We start from the raw sequence: 26,942 nt of genomic DNA, 5'->3' as shown, positions 1-26,942 counted from the left end.
TAACCATGTTTATGGGAAAAAAAATTAAGTAATTGTCATTTGTTATAAATCACCGTTTATATCTTTCTACAAAAAAATATATATAAAGCGCGCCCAGCCCATTCTTACTGAACGATGAAACTAGCCGATTACCTCAGCTTATTCTTCCATACAAAAAAGTACACTGTATTTTTCGTCTTTAACCCAGGTCGACTTTTTTAGTACTAAAAGAAACTTGCAGATTACAAATATTTTTAGAAGATTCTCTATTTGGAAACTAGTATTTCGAACATTATTTCCGAAGGACTATTTTTCTTTGATGGGATACGCAGTGGCCGTTTTAGGTATTATTCATTTTAAAAGAAATCGGCCAGTGCTCAAGTCTTGACAGTACTGTCAATGACAGATCATAATGGAAATACCTGCGGAATGTCATTGTGGTATTTGTTGATAAACTTTTGTGCAAGTATGGTATTAAAATAGTGTAGAATAAAACTACGTTTATCGCGTGGTTAATAATAATTGTTGTTTGAGTTGATTTTCCCAGAATTACAAAAAAATAGTCATTTATAATTACATTACTTACGTGTTATGTAAGTACTTATATGTAGTATAAATTAATGAACATTTTTAATAGATTACCTATAAAATAAAGCACGGCTCGCCACTGCACACTATACACCTTCACCATAGTTGTTGCACAAAAGTATAAAACCAATAGGGCGTGCATTTTAATAAGCACATGCACTGATTAGGACAAACATGAACTGATTAAATTATTAAAATATTCTCTTGTTTGAAAATTAATGAAAAAAGTAAAGGAGATGGAGGGATGGGATAAGCTTAATAGGTATTATAGGGTGACCATTATTTATAATTAATTTTATTGCAACCCTTGGTTTATTGGGATCTGAGATCCCCAGAACCACGACCTTGTAATAAGCAAATAAAACACAATGACCGGGTTTTGGTCCAGTGGCTAGTGTCGTGGACTCACGGACCAAAGGTCCGAGGTTAGAACCCCGCTCCACCACAACTTGATTCACACTCGAATAAAATCTGTTCATTTTTACAAGAATTTCCAAATAAACAAACCAGCCGCGTGATACCCGACGGAGGATAGCCTATTTCACACATATTATCTTAATCTAAACGCCACGGTAAAATTATAATGGATTGACATTTATTAGACCTATTTGAATTAGATAATATATTTTTTTTTTTTTTACCTCCATAGTTGATGAATTTAATAAAAATATCAACAAAAACGCGTCGGTTAATATATTATTTAAAAAAAAAAAATTACAAAAAACTCTTATAATTTTGTCAAATATTTAAATTTTGGTGAACATTTTTAATGAGTTGTAAATAACTCATTATCAGAAAATGTAAATCAAGTTGGGGTAGAGTAAGGTTCGAACCTTAGACCTCTGATTCATGATTCCGCAATACTAGCCACGGAATCACAACCCAATATAAATAATAAAGTAAATCTTAACAAAAAAGATTTTAATGATAATTTTTATCAACATTTAAATTTATCGAGTACTCTCAGGTAAAAATCCTGCGAAAGGAAATTGACAAGATATTAGTGGGTCTTACGGTGTACTGGATATTGCGTTTGCTAGGCATTTTATAAGTGAATAATTGTAAAGCAATAAATATCGATTCATTTTATTGTATTTCATCATGCCGTTATTTTTGCCATGGTGTGAAATAGGCCAATCATGCGATATCACGCAGTGGGCTCGTGGTTTGCTCGTGCACAGCGGTCTAGTCTCCGTGAATGTACGGTTGTGAGTTATTTACAACTCGTTGAAAATGGGCCCTTAATTGAAATGTTCGGCTTAATCATGAGAACTCAAAGGTAAAAAAATACATTTAAAATTACCCATTGAATACGTCAGCATCGATTGTGTACAAAAATGCCTCCTTTGAATACTAGAGTTATATAATGAAAAATTAAGAGTTTAAACCTGTAGAATAAGTAACCTAAAGAAAGAAATGAATTGGAAAGCCTTGAAATATTAACATTTAATTTTAAAAATATGTTCTTCAGACTTTTTCGATATAAAATTGTAATGTTATTGAAAGTTTATATTAATTCTTAAGATAAACTAACCTAATAAACCATAAAAAACAAGAATTATGTAAATTGATGAATGTCTTGTATAAATATCATTATAATCTTAATTTTCTTTTCAAACCTAATGGTTCATAGGACACTGCATTTTTTTATCATTTTTTTTAAAATGAAGGTAAGATGACCAACCTTTCACCACAAGGCCAATAATATACTGTATAAATAATAAATATTTGCATTTTTATGATTTTCCCGAATATTTTAATATCAAGGATTTTTTTTCACCACCATCTTTTCATTCAATATTTTATGTCGACCATCCCAGGAATTGTACCCGGAACCTCAAAAATGGTAGAGGAATGCGTTAAATACTATACCTCGAGGCGGAGTTCGCAACACTCGATTTTGCTATACAATTTTTTTATCTGAGAGCAGCTATAGGAGGCTTTTGTTAAGGTAGTAGGAGAATCCTGCTCCGGAAAACCCCTTTGGATACATGGATACATGGATACATGGAACAGATCAATATTCAGAGCGATGTTGTTCAGCATAGCGATAGTCTTTATAACAGGCATAAGTATCGTCAGGTAAGTCCTGTATATCGGAATATAAAACAATCTATGCTGATGCTGATGTGAACATACAAACCAATGCTCATTATAATCTCAAGATTATCGACCATACCGCGCATCAATTGATTAAAATGTGTAGTCAAATACTCATTACATGTAGCCAAGCATACCCCGGAGAAACTCGGTCGGGTAGAGCCAAGGACCCGTACTCTCTCATGTAGAGATATCTCAGAAACTTCTTTTGGATTTTATCTATCATAAGAGAGTACTTCAGTTCATGTGGCCCCCAAATCATCGAGCCTCTCTCGAGTCTACTTCGCACCAAGGAGTTGTAAATAGTTCTCAGTACGCGGGTATTTTCAAAAACAAATCCTTACATATTCAATGTATTACCACTGATTTTCTCTATGTGTACATGGAATGTCAGGGTGCTCACAAATCTAACGCCCAGATCCTTAACATTTGATATTCGTGTCAGATTTTGTTCATTCATTTTGAAGCGAAAAAATAGAGTTTTTTTGGCCCTAGTGAAAGACGTGACTGAACACTTGAAAACATTAGACCGAAGTTTGTTTCGTCTTCCGCATTCACATATATTAGATATATCCGCTTCTATCGAGCCTCTCTCGAGTCTACTTCGCACCAAGGAGTTGTAAATAGTTCTCAGTACGCGGGTATTTTCAAAAACAAATCCTTACATATTCAATGTATTACCACTGATTTTCTCTATGTGTACATGGAATGTCAGGGTGCTCACAAATCTAACGCCCAGATCCTTAATATTTGAAGTTCATATCAGATTCCGGTCATTCATTTTGCAGCGAAAAATGAAGTTTTTTGGGCCCAAAAACTTGGAAACATTTTACCTAAGTTTGTTACGCTTTCCACAACCACATTTATAAGATATATCCGCTTGGAAAAGATGAAAATCGTCCATAGTTGTCACCTTTAAGAAAAGTTTCAAGTTATCCGCAAATAACAGTTTTTAAATAATTTTTCATTCAATGAAAATGAGTTTATTTTTTGCTCAACACTTAGTCTAAAATTTTCTTTTAAAATTCTCTGAAGTGCTAAAGAAATAAAAGAAAAAATGAAAAAATAAGAAGTACCTAATTGACATTCCAGAGTAAAACGTTCTTAGAGGGTGATAAAATACTGTTTTTATATAATTATCTCTCAAAGGAAACGACTCCGCACTTAGAAAATAAATAAATTACATATTTTTCATAAGACTTGTAAGTGCAAATCAAAAACAGATCTCTTTTGGTGACTGATAAATATACTTCTAAAAGCTTAAATGATAAAATAAAACATTTTTTATACTTGCATATTACAACAGTGATGGAGAACATTTGAGAGCAGTGAATAATCTGGTTTATATAAAAACAGCAAGTGTTTGAGCGGAAAAACGATTCTAATTTTACATTTCTAAGGCATGTTTTTATTGAAAACTACTTGTTTAAATCATTTCGTGTTCTTTAAATAAGTTAATTTAGTATTTTTTTATTTTATTTTTATTTTTGCACCACAACAGGCCAGGAGGTCCAATTACAGTGGTGAATCACATCACAGAACACCCAGGCTTGAGAAAAATCACATTTTAATTTTTGTGTTCTCACCGGGAATTGAACCCGGAACCTTCCGTGCGTGAGTCAAGCGTCTTGACCACTACACCACGGAGGCCGCCAGTATTATTCTTATTTTAGTAGATTTTTTGTGTTTTTTTACTTACTTTGACTTTTTTTCATTTTTTTCATTTATTTATTCATATATATGTACACTACAAAATAAAATATCTTAATTCATACATATAGAAACAATAATGGGAGTCTAAGCATGTAACTTGTAGTTGGCTGGTTTAAATGGCCACAATTTTAAAATTTGCCTACCTCGCGAGAGGTATCGTTTTCAAATCCCGACATGGTTATTATGAAATATTTTTTTTGTATGGTGTTTTCTCACCAGGAAATTTCATAGTCCCCGTCCCCCTGAAGCGTAAGGCTGATCATCTTACTTTTATGTAACAAAATATCAAGATACGCTGCGATTGGTGTACTAATGCAGTGCTCTATGCACCATAAGCTGCGGAAAAGGAATAATGATGATTGTCAATTTTATGACAATTACTATTTTAAATATATTTTTATAATCATATAAAACTCCTAGGAATTACATGCTAACTCATTTTGGGACAGAATGTAGTAACATTAAACTAGAGTAAGAATATTCATATTGCTCGCATATTCAAGGCATTGGAGATTATATTATTGTACATAATGATTAATTAACATATTACAACAGAGATGAAGAACATTTGAGAGAAGGTAATGTAGAAGTCTAGGCATCTACAGGGCTTATGACCTGTCAATGTCTGGTTTAAGTGGCCATTTTACACACTGTGTAACATTCACCATTCTGCCCATATTTGAACATCTATATTCCTTCAATTCTTTCGTCTTTTGATGTTTGTGAAGTTAAAGAGCTGAAACCATTATTTATGCGGGTGAGATTCGTGTAATTGAATTATTTTACCCACATACTAGCCAACGCCTGAAAATGTTATTTTTTTTAATTTCTATACTTCTTCATGTACCAGGTGGATTTATCAACAATATTTTGAGTTTGTCCAAATTTTTGTAGACAAGGACTGGATTCAACTCCCTGGGGAGCTGTTTATATTAACATATTACAACAGAGATGAAGAGTCCCAGGGAGTTGAATCCAGTCCTTGTCTACAAAAATTTGAACAAACTCAAAATATTGTTGATAATGATTAATGTTTTAAATGTAAGATCACGATAGTAAAGCGTATGCTCTGTAAATGCTTAGACTTTCATATTCTCAACAGCTTCATCTACGTTTAAAAAATCCTTGTTCACAGTAAAAAAATCCATTCTTTACCTTGTATATAAGCCAATGAATAAAGAATATATTGTATTTTGTGGAGATCTACGTTTCGCCCAATCCTTGTGCGATTTCTCAATTTGGGGTTGTAATATGAAAAAAATAATTCCCTTTGATCAGCGCCTTCCCAATTAAGGGTGGTCTCCCCAAACTAACATTCCGTTACATTTTCACCCCTTAAGCCCGATTTATATGGATCAGAAAAAAAACGAGAAATTAGTCAGAATTCTAAAGCAAAATCAATATTTTTGTTAGCATTTAATTTAAAACATTTGCGTTCATCAGCGATATTTTGAGTATATCCAAATGTCTTTAGACAAACAAAAAAAAAAGATTTGGACACACTCAAAATATTGTTGATTTAACTAACCGATACAAAAATGTAAAGATATTTTCAGGCGTTGTAGACCATCATTTTATCAAATAATTCAACTAGATGAATTTTACCCACATCAATAAGGGTTTAGGTTTTTTTTTAAATAAAAATAATAATTTTTACCTATTCATGATTTACCCAAATATTATACGTTTGGATCATTTTCAATGAATCGTAAATAACTCACTATTAGAAAATGGAAATCAAGGACTATAACCTTATTCAAATTTGTACCTACAAAAGTCAACAGGTGGGAGATTTGAGATAATGTGGGAGTTTAAACATAGAAAACATAGTGAACTTTACACAGAGTGTAAAGTGGCCACTTAAATAGGCCAGCGGCTTGCATGCTCCCTTCTCAATTTTTTCTTATTCTGTGTTTCAATTAATTAATCATTTACTGAAAAAGAACAATTTTAGGTTTATGGTTAAAGGGTTGTAAATAAAAAATTGATAGAAAGGGAGTGATACTAATAATTTTATTTGTAGTACGATGATTGATGAGCCTGAACGTGAACTTTTTTGCGAGTTCCTGAAGACGTACCAATAATAACCCATCTAAAATGCTATAAATACGACTTAAAAAAATGTCTTAACGATTGTCATGGTAATGTTTATGAAACTATTTTGAAACAATATTTCGAGTTTTCTGCAAATTTCATACATGTTTTCATAAAATACTGTTAGAGAGGATTCTATCCGGCTATCGCGCTGATTTGTCTGTGACACGTTGAATGATTTGATCTAATGTCGCGCTACCCGTTAGCAAGGTGGTAGAGCGGGGAGTTGGAAGGGGGTACGCATGTTAAATGTAAAATATGAAATCCGGATTTTTGTGGTTACAGCTGAAAAAAGCGACCAAATACCAAAAAGCGCACTTGCACACTGACCAACGTATATCATTTTAAACTGTAGAGTAGTGGTGGCCTAACCGTGGCGCATGCGCCAAATGCGGCGCATTGAACGATCACAGGTGACGCATTGCATTCTTGTGGCCATTATTTTTTATTGAAAATAATTTATTGAATTCCGTGATTAAAAATTCATTTTCCTCTCATAAGCGAAGCAGTTCCTATTCCTATATCTATTTTACAACCCCAAACATTAACGAAAGAAGGTAAAAAATTCGAGTTGTATGGCGCATCTGACCTTGAATGTGAATAAATTGGCTCATGGTATACAAAATGCTGGCCACCACTGCAAAAGCAATGAATTGTAATATTTGTTGTTTGCACGGGGAAAGCAAAAACAAATGTGAATTATTATTGAAAGAAATATGGAGTATTTTCATACATTATTAACATTATGATGTTGGAATATGCAAAAAAATATATTAATATGATGATTAATAATAAATTTATTGAAAAAATAAGTTTTCGGGGGACCCAATATACGCTCCTTAGGCTCGAAAAGGTTAATTTTTATTGAAATAAACGGCACTTAGCGCCTTTTACATATTAGTTACAAAAACAATTAAATATACTTTCATTGCAGCCTAATTAAAAGTAATACAGAGCATTTAAAACAATATTATACGTTTCACATGGCTTGTTTGCATCAAAAATTTTTAATACTTACTCAGGTGTTCCCCAGGGATCCAACTTGGGTCCATTACTGTTCTCTATTTTTATCAATGATATTAAAAAAGTGTAGTCAAATCGCGTTTTTTATTATTCGCGGATGACTTGAAACTATTTTTGAGGGTTAAAACTTTGGATGATTTTCGTTCTCTCCAAACGGATATATTAAACGTATCTGAATGGGAAGACGAAATAAATTATTGTTCAATATTCAAAATGCTCAGTTATGTCTTTCACCAGGGCCCACAAAACGCTATTCTTCCGCTATAGAATGAATGACCAGAATCTTATACGGATTGCGAAGGTTAAAGATCTAGGCATCATCACTTTTGTGAGTTCCCTGACATTTCATGATCAGATCGAAACAGTTTGTAGTAGTTCATTGAAGATGTTAGGATTCGTCTTGCGTACTGCTAGGGTTTTTGGTAGTACACGAGTACTGAGAATTCTTTATAACTCGTTGGTGCGAAGTAGACTCGAGAGTGGCTCGATGATTTGGGGACCGTGTGAGTTGAAGTACTCTCTTATGGTGGAGAGGGTTCAGAAGAAATTTCTTCGGTTTCTCTACATGAGGGAGTGCGGATATTATCCATGGCTTTATCCCACTGAGTTTCTCCAGGGTATGCTTGGTTACAGCAGTTTGAAGACTAGAAGGAATGTGTATTTAACAACGCACTTCTTTCGATTGTTGCGCGGTATTATTGACAACCCTGAAATTATGCGGAGCATTAGCTTTTATGTTCCTGATAATTACCTTAGACAGCGTCAACATAGACTGTTTCACATTCCAATATACAGGACCAACCTGCCAATGGTTATGCCTGTTGGAAGGGCTATCTCTATGTTGAACAATATCACTTTGGACATTGACATTTTTCACGTATCTGAGGGAGTTTTTCGTTACAAGATTCTCTTACTTTTTTAACATATTATTCTTTGGATATTATGTATACTAATGTGTTTTTTTTACATATACCTAATTTTACCTAATTATTTATATATGTATGAATTAAGATATTTTATTTTGTAATGTACATATATATGAATAAATAAATGATAAATAAATATTATTAATTAACAAATTAAGAAAGTCTAAAAAGGATAAACGAATAAAAAAGAATAAAATAAAAAGAATAAAATATTAACAGTTATAGAATTATCGATAAAAAAAGACATTTTGGTATTAGAAATACTTTGAACTAGTTGAAAAAAAAACTAAGAAAACAATTTTGAATAACATTAAACGAAAAATATATGTATTATTATTTAAAACTAATACCTAGGTTAAAAGTATATATTTATGTATAAAATGATGTATAAAATGATGTACAAAAAATTATGAAGAGAAATATTTCTTATAAATTAATCCAAGAAAAGAAACGAAAAAAAAAAAAAAAAAACACTTGTAAAGAAGTCTAAACAATTCTTAACAATAGTAACAAATAGTTACCTAGAACTGTTACCAATGAAATACAGGAGAAAAGTCGTTCTATAAGTACTAAATTTCATCTGAAATGAGTCACCAACGTCCAGGTACGCATTGCCTAGAGAGTGAAGTCTATTGATGACTGCATTTTTACCATATTTTATAGTATTGTTGCCACAGTATTAGTAGGTTTGCCGAGTTAATGCTGTAGACATGGAACACCCATTGCAATATTCTTATTTTTATGAATTACACAATATTGGGTTTGTCATAGAGTGCCTCTAATTCAAAAATAAATCGTCTTCTCTAAACTTTATTCTGGTTTACAGCACCAAATACCTTCTTCATTATTTTTTATTAAAACATGTATAAAATATTTTCATAATCATTAAAAAAATTTAATGCAATCATCAAATCACTGATTGTACTTCTAGAGTAGGTTTTTAGAGAAATCGGTAGTTTTAAATTTATATGCATAACTTGCAAAAATTATAAATATGTTAAAATCAGCAAATTCATAAAGATGTCTATCAACGAACACATCCAGTGGCCTTGTCCTTTTATACCTCGAATGGAGCTACTCGCTACAATCCACGGCTCTGTTATAGGTCTTTTCGAATATACAGATCTGGTGGATTTCAAAAATAATTTCAAGGCTTTTAAAAAGTTTTGTAATAATTTCAGTGAATTAATCATATCCAATCTATTTAATCCCAGTCTGTAAAAAAATCATTTCCCTCTTTTCTCAATCAAATAAAATGCATATTATGTTCTTCTGGATTAATTACTTAAGGAAAAAGATGCCATGATACCGGATTACAGAAAGCTGATTCGGGTAGCTTTTTTCGTTCGGCAAAGAGAAACTTTTCCGTGTATGTGGGCATCGCCAAGGAGACTTATGTTCTCAGATATGGTGTATGGTATGTGGTAAAGTTTTTTCATCTCTGTTGAAGCATTAGGCTCCTTAAAATAAAACATTCAAAGACCGATTTCTTGTTTTTTTTTAAATCCATATTAAATAAGCTTTACCCCATTCACCCATCTACACTCATCCTCAGTAGAGCTTAATAATAGGTAGATTTTTCGCGTTTGTTGGCTCTGGTGAAATGATTCTAAATCATCATAATTGTGGCTTCGGAAGCAAAATGAAATGAGAAAAGATTTTTTTTTCAAAGAAAAAAGAATTTACATTCTTACAATTCACACAAAAGCAAGCCATTTTAACGAGTCGTAAATGGGACATATAAAAGGAAGCAAACTTTGGATATCTACAACAACTTAAATCAATTTCACATGATTTTTATCCAATTCTTTTCTTTTTTTCTTCCCTTTTCAGCCTCTTTTTCTTTACTGCAGGATAAAGGCCTTTCCCAAACTTTGCATTTTTTTCCAAGAGAAATTTATCTTCAGTGGCTCCATGGGAGTTAAATTTCCTGGATGAATATATTAGGTTCTCCAAAACGAAAGCCATGTTCAAGAGAAGTGTACAATTTTAGATTTTGTCCGACGCAAGAGACCATTGCAGGTAACTACTGAGATATTTTGTATAGATTTAGGCACCAGTAAACGTGTGGTCCAGATGTTTATTGAAATGTATGTTTATGTAATCATTTTATTTTTGGTACTGTTTCATAATGCGTATGCTTCCACTTTTCATTATTTTGTATCCCAACTCAACACAGGGCTCTTGGCCTCATAGAGTTAGGAATACGTTTTTTTCTGTAGTATAATATGTGATAAATCGTGTAAATAAATTCAGATTTGCGTTTTTAAAAATTTAAAATTTAAAAACAAATAGAAACCGGACAACTGCATTCTTTACTTAAATCAACAAATGGAAGAATTGAAGAAATATGGATGTTCAAACATAGGCAGAATGGTGAATGTTACACAGTGTGTAAAGCGGCCACCTAAACCAGCCAATGACAGGTCATAAGCCCTGTAAAGGCCTGGACTTCCATATTCCCTTATTTACAATATTATTCATCCCTGTTGTAATTTGTTAATTGGTACACATCTGAATAATTTAATAAAATAAAATGATCATTACTATGAAAATCATTTAAAAAATTGAAATAAATGTAGACAAGCCAAATTTTTTTACGGTGTTTTTAGGCGTTTTTTAGTTCATTTATTAGTTGTTCTTTATATACTCGTACATTCTGGGAAAGGAAGAACGCTTTGAAAAACGAGAATGAAATTTATTTTAATGTGAAATAACAGCGGAACTACTGAAAATGGTTGAAAGCTTAGAGAAAATAAGTGTTTTAGTATTAGGTAGGGTAGAAAAAATGTGTTGAAGCTTATTCGAAGGCGAGTTTAGTTATTAGTCCGTTAGAATCACTCATTCACGGTCGATTTATCCAAGTTACACACATTTCACGGTATTATTCCACCCAGTTACTTTTTCTTCCCGCAGTTTACGACTAATCGGAAGTTATTTCCGAGTTGAGAATTTCATTTCGGCCAAATTTTATTTGCCATAAACATGAACAAAGAGCGAAGGCTTTTGTTAAGAGAGCTTTTGTTTTTCAAAGTACAATGATTATTTCATGTTTGATTAATATTGTTCCTGCAAAAGTAGCGCTTTATTTCAGCACGTTTGTAATTTAGTTTTTTTGCTATTTATTCCAGCAAAATCCCGCTAAAGGTATCACATCATCCGTCAGCTGTACAGTTCTTGTTCTTGTAGATGGAGTCAGTGCAAAATAAGCTCCTGACGTCACCGCGATCTGTTTAGATTCACTGTGACGGGTCCTCGCAAATCAATAGGAAAATATCACATACTACGAATACCGATAAAAATATTTGAAATGCATTTAGAATAATTAATTGTGTTTTTCAAATCAATATGGATATTGTAGAGAAATGTTTTCAAACACAAATGTAAAAAATGTTTTTTTTTTAAAATGCGTTTGTAGAAAAACGCGACAAGTTTGGCCTTGGCCTTGGTGATGTCAAGATTCGTGAAATTGTTCTCCACAAATTTTAATGGCAGGAACAAATAAACATGAATCGTGACGTATTAGAGGCGTGGCCAATGGAATCACCGTTTTTGCGGGAATTAAAAAATTCTTTTTTTTTTATGCTATGAGTAGCAGTTTATTTTTTTTAATTAGTTTTTTTTTTTTGATTGAACATTATTTAATGGACCTTTATTACTTTAAAAATGTTTTTATGGCTATTCTCACCCTCTGAGCCAAGGTCCTTAAATACCAGAGTTGCTAAGTGGAGAGAGTTCACTCATATATATTACAAAATCTCTTCCGGCTGAAGTTCAAATGAATTGGACCAAAATAACGTTACAAATAAAACTTTGAACTCTTTCAAACGAAATCAAACTTTACGATTTTATTTTTCCCTTAATAAATCTAATACTAATGTCAAGGTTTTGTTTCCTAATTGCTAGTAATCTTCTCTAGTCGGCATCGCAATGTAATGTTCAACGCGTTTGCCTACCATGCGAGAGGTCGCAGGTTCGATTCATGAAGTGGTTGATTTGAAATATTTATTTAAAAGGGTGTGTTTACACTAGAATATTTCATTGTTCCTGGACTGGTATTTGAAGCGTATGACTTATCATCTTACTTTCACGTAACAAAAAATATCGAGATACGCTGCAATAGGTGTACCGATTCCATGCTCTATGCACCATTAGATGCGGAAAGGGAATGATGGCGCCATAGAGAAGATTATTCATTAGGTTGCGATTTGTAATCTCGCCTAAAATGGGATTCACAGTTCGACTCTCGTTAGAGCACCTGATTTTTTTTCATTATTATTTGCATTATTGAAAGTCAAATTCTAATGGCCTGTGATCTAATATCTTATTTTAAAATGTTTTTAATTAAAAATCGTAATTACGAATGTATTTTTTTATTAAATAAATGGATCTTAATACGTATTTGCAACTGGTATTTATTTTCTATACTAGTTTAAAAAAACATCTTTTGTAATTGATAAATGTTCAAACCAACAAATCAATACATTTCTTCTTCGTGTGAGTTTATAAATTGTTGTGAAATTGTGTGTTTCTTAATGACAGTTCTCAATCTTCGGATTTGATATTTTACACTGTGAGTATTGTCACATTGATTTGTTTACTTCATCCTTGGAGTATATAGATGTACATACTCTAAGACTTCATCCAATATTCACGGATAAATATTATTAAAAGAGACCATAGACTACTGAACTTATTTAAATAAAAAAACCATAAACTAACAATGTCTACAAGATCGAATTCCACAGAGCAGAAGTTCATGGAATATATAGACAAAAAGTTTACTGAACTAAAAACAGATTTATTCCGTAAAATGGAAGCAGAGTTCTTGGATATTAAAAAATTCCAAGATTTTATTAATGTTAAATATGAAGAGATAAATTCGAATCTAAAAGTACTGATGGATTTACCAAAGAAACATGAAAAATTAGTATTAGAATGTAAAATATATGAAGACAGAATTACTGCTATTGAAATAAAACTTGCAGAGGCTGAGCAAACAACCCTAAAAAATTCGGTGGAAATAAGTGGCATAAAAATTTTACCATCGGAAACTACTCTAGAAGCTTCCAATAGAATAGCAAAATCTTTTGGTATACAACTAGACCCCTTGGACAAGGCTATTATTCCTCAGGCGATAGCAAACAAACCCCGTCTACTCATATGTAAGTTTAACGAACACGACAAACTTAAGACAATCGTAAATTCTAAAAAAAATCCCCAAATCTTAAAAGACATCTGTGCTGAAAATTCAAAAATTTACATAAACGAAGCAAAATCCAAATACTACAAGGACCTATTTTGGAATACAAAAATTATATCTAAGGAAAAGGACTACAAATTTGTGTGGTTTAAAAATGGAAAGATTTTGGCCAGAAAATCGGATGACTCTGAAATCTTCCAGATTAAACATTTTAAAGATATAATGAGAAAATTCATCTAGCTACTTATGGCTTGTGCCAAATGAATTTTATGTATACTTTTTTACATTATGCTTCCTGATAATATAGATTATTTTGATCAAAATTGTTCACCAAAAACAATAGTGACAACCTCTATATCTGATTTAAATACAGTTCTTACTACCAAATATACACCACAATTAAAAATCATGCACCAAAATATTAGAAGTATAAACAAAAATTTTGAAGAATTTATAGTAATGCTTCATGAAATAAAACATGAATTTGACATTATAATCCTTTCAGAATGCAGAATAAATCTTAATAAATATACTCCGAAAAACATAAAAAACTATAAAGTTTTCAATACTACCAAACATCACCAACAAAATGACGGAGTGATTGTGTATATAAAAAATAACATTTACGCCACAGTGGTAGAAGTCTCTATTGAACATGCAAATTGTCTGAAACTGACTATAAATAATGACACATGTATACTGGGAATATATAGATCTCCATCAGTTAAAGATATATCTCCATTTCTTCATACCTTGGACTCCACACTCACTGAAATACGAGATATCAGGAATTTATATCTTATTGGAGACATCAACATCAACACTCTGGATTCAGAACATCGACACGCTAGAGCAAATGACTATGAATTTCTTCTCCTTGCTCATGGCCTACTGAGTGCCATAAATCAACCTACTCGTGTAGATATTAACCCAGCCAGTGTAAATACAACTGGAACTTGCATAGATCATATAATGATTAAGTCGAATAAAGACTTTAACACGGTAATTCACCAATCCACTATAACCGACCATTATACTCTTATTTTTACTACTCAAACAGAGCTCACCCAGAATTCTCATAATTATTCTTCAATTAAAAATAAAATTGATTATGATAAACTAACCAACTCATTAACATCGAAAAATTGGGATGAACTATATTCAATCAGCAACCTAGAAGATAGCTGGAATTATTTCATTGAATTCCTACAGACAACAATACGTCAATCTGAATCTCCCACCATTAAAATTGCACATAAAAATAAAACAAAAAAACCATGGATAACACAAGGTCTGCTTAAAAGCATTAGGAAAAGAGATAAACTACATCAACAAACAAAGAATAACATTTATGACATTAACCTACTTAAATTGTACAAACAATATCGTAATCTTTGTTCTAAACTTGTAAAAACATCTAGAGAAAATTACTACAAAACCCTCATCCAGGAAAATAATGACCCAAAAAGATTTTGGCAAATTATAAGAGAGATGTCCTATACTACTAATAAAGGCACTTTACAACCAACTGAAATTAGAAAGGAAGATAAAAATATCAATTTTGAGGAAAATTCTGAAGAACTACTCAATTTTATAAATAATTACTTCGCCAAAGTTGGATCCAATTTGGCAGAAAAAATTGATAGACCTGGTACCCATTTAGCCTTTGCTAGTACCACCAAATCTAAATCAGTATTTAAAATCTCTCCAACGACTGAAGACGAAATCAAAATCATCATTAATTCTATGAAGGCTAGTAGCTCTTCAGGTACTGACGAAATTACAATGAAAACTGTTAAAACCATATGCAATAATATATTGAAGCCACTTTGCTTCCTTATTAATAAAACCATAGAAGAAAGCACCTTTCCAAATAGTTTAAAATTAGGATCCGTAATACCCGTATATAAGAACGGAAATAAATTAGACATAATTAACTATAGACCCATAACTATATTAAATACATTTTCAAAAATTATTGAAAAAGTTATCAAACTTCAATTATCTACATATCTAGAAAATAATAACATTTTGTCAGAAAATCAATTCGGCTTTCGAGAAAAAAAAGGAACAACAGATGCAATAGCAAAAATGATCCAGTTTATAACTACCCATTTGGATAGAGGTGATAAATGTATTGGTATCTTTCTCGATCTATCTAAAGCATTTGATACTATAAATCATGTTACACTTTTCCAAAAACTTAGAGGAATAGGCATCGACAATAAAGAACTAAAATTATTTCAAAGTTATATGCACGACAGAAAACAAGTTGTCAAAATAAATAATAAAATAAGTGACCAAACCAATATTACCTACGGAGTACCTCAAGGTAGTATTCTAGGACCAATCTTATTCTTAATATACATAAATGATCTGTGCCATTTAAACATTGATGGTTCTGTTATAAGTTTTGCTGATGACACCGTTCTATTATTCAAAGATAAGACATGGAAGGAAACATACGAAAAATCCGAAAGATATCTGAATATAGTAAAGGCATGGCTAGATACTAATTACTTAACTCTTAATAAATCTAAAACTAACTTCATTCCATTTCAAATCAGTTCTAGAACCTATTCACAAAATGCTGATTTTAACATCAAACTACATAATAATAATTGTCCTCAAAGTGCTCATTGTAATTGCCCAATACTGGATAGGACAGACAATGTCAAATACTTAGGAGTTATTATTGATATAAATTTAAAGTGGAAACAGCAGATTGAAAATGTTACTAATAAACTTAAGAAATTAACGTATTTATTCAAAACAATTCGAAATATAATTAATGTACAGGAACTTTTAAAGATTTATTTTGCATTGTGCCAATCAATTTTGGAGTACGGTATAATCGGTTGGGGTGGTGCGAGTGACACAGTTCTAAATAGTGTATTGGTTGCACAAAAATCCATCATTAAAATAATACTCAGAGTCCCGATACAGACATCCACTGAAGAAATATTCCATAAATCACAACTTATGACACCAAAACAATTATACGCTAAAACAATACTCACTTATAGATTCAAACACTACTCTTACTCAAATGAAAGACATAACCCCCACAATACATCACATACAAATAATATAATCACTAGATCCTCAACACATAAACAACTTAAACAAATACAAACTAATACCACTTTCAGACAAAGGGATTTTGAGTATTATTCAATTAAAATCTATAACCTACTTCCACTATCTATTAAAGCAATTAGTAATGAGAAAATGTTTAAAAAGGCTATAAAAAAATGGATAGTGGAGCTAGGTAGAAGTAAAATGGATTGTCTCATTCGCCCATACCAATGCTGAATCAACTGCTCCACAACTGTATGGCTATTGCTAGGTTTTTGTTGTTTTCATTGTGTGTTTTGTAGTGTTTTGTAATATAAATAATGTAGATGTATATAAATACCTTGTTTTTAAAACTGTCTGAATATTTGTTTAATTATGTTTGTTTTTTAAGTGAGTCTTCTTTGTTTATTCTCAAATGTAATAAAAAAAAAAACTAAATTGTTAAGTGTCCTCGGCACGGGAAACCCCAGTGAGGTCACATTATTTTTATTATTAATTTATAGTTTGTAATCGAAAAATATGAATAAATAAATAAATACCACTTTCGGACAAAGGTATTTTGAGTATTATTCAATTTAAAAAAAATAAAAAATAAATAACTTCTAAAATACAGGGAAAAGAAAACAACAAACATTTTGAAATACGAGTAGGTACTTCTCTTTTATCAAATATTTTTAACGACTGCCAGTTTTAACTGAAACAGTTATGCCGAAAATTGGGAGAGTCTTACCTGAAACCATTGGGCAATATAATACTGTCCATGTGTCTAATATCAAGAGTATTTGCATCTTCATTGTTTCACTGATCTGAAAGATATTGATCTCCAAAGTGATAATATTTAGCTGCCTGACTGTTCTTTCAATTGGCATAGCAAGAAGCAGGTTGGTTCTAGAAGTCCGAAGGTAAAACAAAATGCGCTGACACTGTCGGCGAAATCCAACAGGAACATAAAAATGCAAAATTCTTCAAAATGGGAGAATTTTTAATATATCATCTTTACAGCCTAAATAAATATGGGTTAGTGAGATACCCCCTTCCAAATGAAATAAAATGAATAAAAAAAATAAAATAATAATAATAAAATAAATAAAATAAATAAAATAAATAAAATAAATAAAATAAATAAAATAAATAAAATAAATAAAATAAATAAAATAAATAAAATAAATAAAATAAATAAAATAAATAAAATAAATAAAATAAATAAAATAAATAAAATAAATAAAATAAATAAAATAAATAAAATAAATAAAATAAATAAAACAAATAAAACAAATAAAATAAATAAAATAAATAAAATAAATAAAATAAATAAAATAAATAAAATAAATAAAATAAATAAAATAAATAAAATAAATAAAATAAATAAAATAAATTAAATAAATTAAATAAATTAAATAAATTAAATAAATTAAATAAATTAAATAAATTAAATAAATAACGATCATACCATATCATGCAGTGATACCTCAGATTTTTTTCTGAACGCTCTCCAACATGAGGGAGTATTTTGCTTCGTGTACTGAATTGTACGGGATTCTGAGTGTACTGGGATTCTCGAAAACTCTTGCTTGTTTGGAGAATAAAATATGTAACTTTTTCAGAGCAAAGTCACATGTTATCTCGAAGGTCGATATAGGTACACAGCTCATAATCAAGGCTGACAAACTAGATTTATAAATCATGGCCTTAAACTCTAGGTATAAAGCTTTTTTCTTCTTCTTCTTATCAGTCCGTATCTCGCCACTGCTTCTTCTAATTTTTTCCATGTTTTTCTGCCCTAGGCACTCTGTTTCCATCCATGTTTTACGAGTTCAACGATGTCGTCAGACCATCTTCTTTGTGGTCTTTTTACTTTCCTTTTACCTATCAAATTCTCGTCTCGTCACATGACCCGTGCACTGCCATTTTTGTCTGCCTACTCTTTATGCGATATCAAACGCCTTTGTTCGATGTCTTATCTTTTCATACCTTATTTGGTGTCCGAAGGAGACGTTTGCCTTCCCATGGACCATTGAGAGCACTAATTGTGTGGACATTTCTAGCAGTGAGTGACATGGCTTCAAGACCGTATATTCCTCCTTCACGGAACTTGCAAACGCTAGAGAACGCGTTCCCGGGTGGCGGATAGGGGAACAGTCGGGAGGAATGCAGTGTAGAATGGAAATAAAATAGTTCTTAAAAATAACAAACAGATACAACCATCCAAGGAAATAAAAACCAAAAAGATTTGACTCCGGAGCAAAACTATAAATAAAGATAATTATAAAATTTTTACAAATTCACGATTCGTAGGGGTTTATGTATAATAATGAATAATTTGACATAAAATAATTTTTAAAAAAACTGTATGATTTGTTTCAGATCCTGAATTCATATCTATTCAGCAGTTTGGAAACTACACATATCTTTTCATGCGAGAGAAGGATCCTTGCAACCCTACTGACGGGTATTCTGATAGGCATTCGGCCGTCTCCGTGGCTGCTCGGGTATGTTCAGCAGATAGGGGAGGTTCAAAGGATAAAAGGCATTGGACAACGTACGCAAAGGCGCGGATTACCTGTTTGACTCCGCATTATGACCAGTTGGGTGAGTAATGGTCCTTGAATCAAAGGACGTTTTAATCCTTATGAAACCTGTTCAAGATGAAATTTATTCCATGCAACAAAATTTCATTAAAGCGCCTTTCTTTAAGTGTGATTTGATTATTTTCTTATATTTTTTACTATCTTCAACTCTGGCAAATATATGTTTGTCGTAGAATACAAAATAACAAGTTCACAATGAAGTCCAAGGCCCCGATTACAATGGGAAGTAAGCAGAGTTATCTTTGACTGTCTATAAAGAAAAACCGATATGTGTGTACAAAAATGAGTGTATTTTCATGAACATTTAAAGTATCTTCATTGGTAATTGGTAACTTCAATGGTATAATTGATCATGTTTAGAAGAAAAAAATGTATGCGTATTCTGCTTTTCATACAGAAAACTTAGTTTTACTTTGTAGATAAAATTCAATATAAATGTAAACTTCCCATTGCAATCGGGACTTTGGTGCCTTCCCCTATATATGGGAGCGAAGTATGGAATTGGAAAAACATCTTTGAGCAGTCTGAATGCTGTCGAAATGCGAATCTCTAAGGCGAATGAGTGGTGAAATTATTTATGATACACAAATGTCGAGATCCGTGCATTACTTAACACTGAGACAAGCACTATCGACAAAATCAAGAAAAGTGTACTGTGTTCATGTGGACATGTAAAACGAATGGACAGCGAAAGAACGGCAAAAATAATTTATGATGCTAGTTGATGGGTGCAAGAAACAGTGAAGGACATGTCAAAAGTCGGAATAATTGTCTTGCGCGCATGGAAAAATGCATAAATGTAGAGGAAGCGAGGTCTCAGTTGTTTTATTTTAGTTTTAAACGCAAGTAATACGTTTATTTTTCCCGGCAATACTTTGCTATTGCTAGATTTTAATACATACTCGTGTGCAGATTAAATGAACACAATCGAAAGTTTGATATCAATTATTGTATTTAGTCCAAATAAGATATACACGTATACATTATTATTTTTATGTTTGGGTTTACATAAATTGTGAGGATAGAGAATTTTCATAAATAGGTATTTGAACATTGTTTTCCTGTCACTGTCTTGCAAAAGCCCCCCGATACTGTGCGAAAAAGACAACTGCATCTCAGATCTTTTATTGGAATAGACAAAATTGACGTTTCGTTCTCTCCTTTTAGACAGAGTATCAGAATATGATTTTCTATACCGGTACGTTTTGCGTTTTTCAAAAAAAGTTTTTTGTTGTGCACCGTGCGCCCAACGCCAACAGATAAAATTGTGTTTTTTACGGGTTTTTGGATGGTTCTAGTTCCCATTATGATCTTTTAAAAAAAAAACAAATCAATTGGGACACGCCAATAGTAAACATCTGTACAAAATACGTTTGTATGAAGACAAGTTGAACCTTGTTTTCTCTTAAGATTGAACATTATTAAGTATACCATAGAAACAGGTTCGGTGTTCTTAAATATAACCATCGACCTATTTGTACACATAGACGCACCCGGAACCCTCTAAATTTATGACACTTCATTCATGCACAATCGCTCAGTCTTGCCCGACGGGTATTTAGTCTTTATTTAACCGCTCGCTGGGTTTTGACGTGAGTTTGATATTTAATTCTAAACGCTTTAGTCACCCATGGTATATAACAATTATTACATAAAAAACGTAAACCTATCACAGCACCAATTACGTACACAACACAATATTATAAAAGTTACTCAACAGGACTACAACACATTATAAGAATGGGTACAGATGATTTTATGTGTGTTGGTGTTGTTAAAGTTTTTTTAATTGGAGTATGGTTTATGGGATGAAGTGTGTACTTTTGTTTTACGAGTATGTTATATTGAAATATATTTATTCTTTTTTTGACACATCTCTATTGTCAGCCAGCACTCTCGCCTCCTCCCACGTCAATACCGCGTCCCTTAGTTCCGCAGAATAAAGACGGAAGATTGTCATCGATAATCTTTTAGGACGGCGGAAGCCTGCAGGCGTAAAAAAGAGGCAACTTGGGTTTAAGTTCTGATGAGACATACGTAGCACATGTTAAAGCTAGGTCCATCACCGCATCCTCAAGACTTGTTGTGGGAGGCTGCTGCGTCCATTCTCGGACTTCAATGTTAGTTATGAAATTGAATCATCTTATTCATATATTTATATATACGCCCAATGGGCATTTTTAAGGACATATGTATACATAGAACATTATTATAAAAGAAAGTAGAAAGACACAATGGTATATAGTAGACTTGGTGGGAGTGGAAGCGGGAGAGAGGTGTTTACAATTGAATTTGATTTAGCGATCGTATGAAAGAATACAACTTGTTATTAATAAAATCAAGACTGGTATGTTTGTTAGCAGACCTAAGAATTCTAGGCATAGGAGAATGAAAACCGTAATTAATTCTATGGTTATCGTTATGAAAAAGGAAGTTATGTCTAAGGTTTCTTGTTGGGATATTTAATTTTATCAAGCTAGTTTCTAACTCATTATAGGTATTTTAGTAAGACCAACCTCCAGCATATTTTTCTTAAAAATCGATGTTGAATTGATTCAATTCTTTTTGATGTGAACATCATAATATGAAGACCAAATAACAGAGGAATACTCTAAGTGCGGGCAAACTAGGGAACAGAAGAGAGTTTTAAGAGTTGTGCCTAATAACCTTATATGCTCTTTGAGACCGTCTTTCAAAACTCAGAAGTTTGGTAATTTGAGTTTAGGTAAGGTGCCAAAATTTGCACCCATTACTGATATTATACAAGAGTTAAATAATTGAAGAAGTAGATTTAATCATTATTATTGAATTTGAAAGATGATTGTTATTATTGATGTCAATGAGACTCTTCATGGCATTGGATATAATAGCAAAACGTTTTTATTTGCCCGCAGAAAGTATCTACAGAGTCCCAGAAGACAACCACCTCTACGCCATCTTTACCTCGGGGATTGGCTCTGTGATGAAGGGGTCCGTCGTCTGTTCCTTCTCATCATCAGCTCTGGACCGTCCTTTCCAAGGACCCTTCTCTGACTGGTCCTCTGGAGAAAGGTCTAGGTTCGCTGTCCAGGAAGATAGGGTACCGAACCCGAGACCCGGGATGTGCGTCAAGGATACTACTAAACTTCCAGATTCTGTTGTCAACTTTTTAAAGTAAGATGTTTTTAAGTTTTAAGTATTTTTAGAAAAGATAGATTTTACTCCCTAGGGAGTAAGTATGATCCAAATTTATTGCAACAGAAAAGGAAAACATTTTCGAGAAAGAAAATGAAAGTCTTTCGGGGTTTTCAGAAGTTACCTAGTAGGTGAATTAATTCAGATAGATGAATCTCACCCACATCAATAAAAGTATTAGCTCTTCAACTTCACAAACATCAACAGAGGGAAGAATTGAAAGAATATGGATGTTCAAATATGGGTAAAACGGTAAATGTTACGTTTTTTAAACTTTTTTATTTATTAAAAACATAAAAAAATTAAAATACAAATTATAAAGTCCTACTGAACTACATAAAATGCAGTTTGTCAGCAGGTGCTTATAATTAAGTTCTAATATATATACATAATCTTATCTCTTAAATTATATAACATATAAAAACCCTCATTTCTTAAACTTCACAAACATCAACAGATGAAAGAATTGTAAGGATAAAGATGTTCAAATATAGACAGAATAGTGACTGTTACACAGTGTGTAAAGTGGCCACATGAACCAGCTTATTTATTTATTTTATTTTATTTTAATTTATTTATTTGAATAACCAACTGCTATAATAATCTTGTGTATATAAATAACAAAACAAATAACAAATAAGCCAATTACAGGTTTTCACAAGTAGTATCATGAATCTCACCCACGTGATAAAGGTTTCAGCTCTTTTACTTCACAAAAGTCAACAGATGGAAGATTTGAGGAAATGTGGATGTTCAAACATGGGCAGAATGGTGAATGTTACACAGTGTGTAAAGTGTCCACTTAAACCAGCCAATGACAGGTCATAAGCCCTGTAAATTCCTAGACTTCCATATCCCCTTCTCAAAATTTTCCCTCTGTGTTGAAATAAATTTAAGTATCACAGTAAGTTAAAAAATATTCTCGAACATAAAATGAATAGTAATTTAATGTAAATTCAAAAGAAAAGAAAAAATACTACGAATTATTTCAAAAGCAAACGCCGTACGTCATTAATATCATTTGCAAATCAATACATGTTAAATGATTTATTTATTACATTAAAATTATTAAAAGTTCGCCATAAATATGAATTTTCCCTATAATTAGATGAAACAAGAGGTATGTGAAGAAGAGGGTTATTTCTTAAAACTTTAGAAGGAACATTAATAGAAAGTTTGCATAGTAGTTCAGGACAGTTGATTGAACCAGAGGCAATTTTTAGTAAATAAATTATATCCGCTATTTCACGACGTTTTTGTAGAGGCAAAAGGTGATGTTTTTTACATATTTGAATATACTGATAGGATTTAAACTCAAGTTTTAACCGGAAACACATGAACTTTACGATTTTTTTTCGAATATTTTCAATGCGTGATATCTGCATATTGTACATAGGATTCCATATTTGTGATGCATATGACAGATCATAAGCCCTGTAGCTGCCTAGACTTCTGTATTAGCTTCTCTAAAATGTTCTTCATCTCTGTTGTAATAAATGAATAAAATAAAAAAAACGAAAAGTCCTACAAGACTTTATAATAGAAGAAAATCCTTTTACACCTCGGTGATTTATTAATATCCTCGGTAAAACATATTTTCCTGTTAAAATTGTATTATTTATGTCCTGAGACGTAATAAATGCTTCTTGAGGATAAGACAAATGATTGATTGATCAAAGGAAAGTGCGATTGGGAGGTGGTATCAAGAAAATCATTAGTTAGTCACTTCATCCCTACGGGAAATTGGAAAAACAAAAATGTTTTCTTATGCGCGGTTAAAAGAAGAGCATTTAATTATGCGGCCAAGTTTCTTGAAAATGTACCAAAAAAATATTTTTTTTCAAAAACGGGACTGATTAATTTTATTTATTAATAATTCAAACCGATCTACAGGTTAAGTGTTTATTCATGAAGACTATTAAAAATATCTAAAGGTAAACGTCGTTTGAGTCTCTCGGAACGAAACCCTGACGTAAAATGAACACAAACATAATGGAAGATATTATAAGGTTAAGTTCTGTATCAAAAGTCTAAAAACAATCAAATATGTTTATTTTAATTTAATTCAACAAAGAGGGAAAACGTTTTTGAGAAGGGAATATGGAAGTCTAGGCATTTACAGGCCTTATGACCTGTCATTGGCTGGACACTTTTTTAAAAAAAGCATCCAATTTTATTTGCTTTGATTGTTGCTTCCTTTCTTGCAGAATCATGGCGTAAACTACAAATATTTGAATATTCTTTTAATTTTAATAATAATAAAATAAAAAATATATTCATACCATTTTATTTTTCTTAAAAACAAAACGAAAATTTACTCAGAAACAATTTTACACATATAATAGGCTGCTCCCGTACATGGTAATAGAATAAAATAAAATGTAAAAGTGTGTCTGCTATTATAATCACGGTGCCTACTGTCGTCTACCGAAAATTCCACGCCGGCACCAACCGGCGTAGTTGAAAATCGGCGTAAATCGAACCGGTGCAAAACGACGTTTACCTGTGTTTAAAAATATTAGAGCGTTGCCATTCAATAACATGTATTCAGTTTATTATAATAACAATTGTTTAAACAATATAAAAATTAAATAGTAAGTTATTGAAACAATGTTATTCATATAAATTCAAATAAAAGAAATAAAGACAAAACAAGGGGACAGTGGGAAGGAAAAAAAAGGAAGGTGATGAAGAGAGGTGGAGGGTAAGCGTTGAAATTTTTCACGCAGGTATATAGGAGCGTTAGGACTATGAAGTACATTGAACAGAAGTGAGAGGGAGTGATAGTCTCTCCGCTGTCTAATTTTGAGCCATTTCAGTTGCCTACGATAATCAGAAATGTGGTCATATTTCCTAAGACCAAAAATGTACCTTATGCATGTATTCTGAAGTCGTTCAAGTTTATCGAGTTGCTCACAGTAAATTGTGTTAACAATTTTTATTGTGATTTAATTAGATCATCGCTGTTTTACCGAATTACTGAACTCGAACCAATGTACGTTTCTTTAATATAAAATAAACATTGAACGACAATTGTGTTCACTCTATAAGTGTTAAAAACTATATCTAGATTATTAAAATTATTTTTTAATGTTTCACAAATACGAGGGATGCTAGAATGTTTCCGATGATTATTTTCGATAAAAGCCCTCTAATTTTCTTTTCAAATTTCAATTTATTTGGAAATATTTTATTTTCTTAATTCCTTTTGGGAGGTTTTTTACCTAAATTTATAACAACAGAGAGGGAGAACATTTTATTTATTTATATATTTATTTTATTAGGTAAACAAACATTATGTACAAAAATATTGCCAATTTCTTTGTATATTAGTGTAAGAAACTCATGCACACACCAAAAAAATGTTTAAACTTAATACAATAATTTAAATTATGTTCAATATAATAAATGTAAAAGAAACGAAATGAAAAAAATGTTTATAATAATAAAGTTAAATATCTGCTTCTCTCAAAATTTCTATAATTTTTGACCTAAATTTACATACATTGTCACAAAAAATATCAGCCTCGGTAAATATATTGTTATATTGGTCGCATATTCTAGGTATTGTAGATTGTTTAAAGTAGTTGGTTGACGCGTTTTCTGTGTAAAACAGAAGATTTTGTCTTGTCGGTCTAGATGGCATATTTTATATATTTTTGAGAAGGTAATATTGAAGTACAGGTATTTACATTAATTTTATACAAGGAAAATATTATGTACCAATAATGATGTTTTGTTGTCATTTTAAATAAAGGACTCTTATAATAATAATTCGATTTTGTCTCCCGAGGAAAACCCATAAAATACAAATAATGTTTTCTTTTGTTTTAGATCACATCCATTGATGTATGAATCTATAGTTCCTGAATTTGATGGACCAATTTACATACAAAAATATGTCATTTTCACAGTGTTTGTAGTCGACAAGGTGTTTAATAATCTGGGCAATTTCACAGTATTTTATGCAGGGACAAGTAAGTATAAAACCATAATTATTATTTTTTCCCTAATTGCAAACACTGGTGCATAAGGCACTACATTGCAGTGGCGAACGGTGACTTTTTTAATAGGTAAGCTTTATTTTTTTTCATAATTTGTACCTGCATGTACATACATACTACATACATATAAGTAATCTCGCAAATGAGTGGAGGCGTATAAAAAAAAGTATATCCAGGTACACGGATTTTTTTTTATGGTTTTGTGTAAAAACAATTTCATCTCTCCAGCTCCAGTTTCACCTGCTGGCAACAGAAGACGCAATACCTACTTATTTTTAACCAAAAGAATTTTAACCAATAACCCAACAAACAAACAACAATTAATAACTTAAGTAAACATTCTATTATAAGATGTCACTCCCATTATGTACACAAAAAAATATTTTTTCTTTTAATATATATTTTTTTTCTGAAAAATTAAAAAAAAAACAATAAGATTAGATTTAAATTAATTAATTTATGCCAAAATACA

At 31.6% G+C, this 26,942-nt stretch overlaps 1 protein-coding gene across 1 annotated transcript in view; it reads left to right on the top strand.

The window, feature by feature from the left end:
- The window catches only part of LOC148270710 (semaphorin-2A-like), a gene marked incomplete at its 3' end in the record, with an annotated part of 53,931 nt that extends 27,488 nt beyond the window's left edge, over positions 1–26,443 (top strand). Inside the window, exons 5-7 of the mRNA XM_088242276.1 lie at positions 19,069–19,293; positions 22,187–22,445; positions 26,301–26,443. Coding sequence (XP_088098402.1) covers positions 19,069–19,293; positions 22,187–22,445; positions 26,301–26,443 — 627 coding nt within the window. The remainder of the gene's footprint in view (positions 1–19,068; positions 19,294–22,186; positions 22,446–26,300) is intronic.
- Between the last annotated feature and the right edge of the window lie 499 nt (positions 26,444–26,942).

This window comes from Micrasema longulum, unplaced genomic scaffold (genome assembly GCF_059751315.1).
Source record: "Micrasema longulum isolate JH-2025_06_02 unplaced genomic scaffold, ASM5975131v1 h1tg003559l, whole genome shotgun sequence".
Taxonomy (NCBI): domain Eukaryota; kingdom Metazoa; phylum Arthropoda; class Insecta; order Trichoptera; family Brachycentridae; genus Micrasema; species Micrasema longulum.
This window is presented reverse-complemented; position numbering and strand designations above follow the sequence as displayed.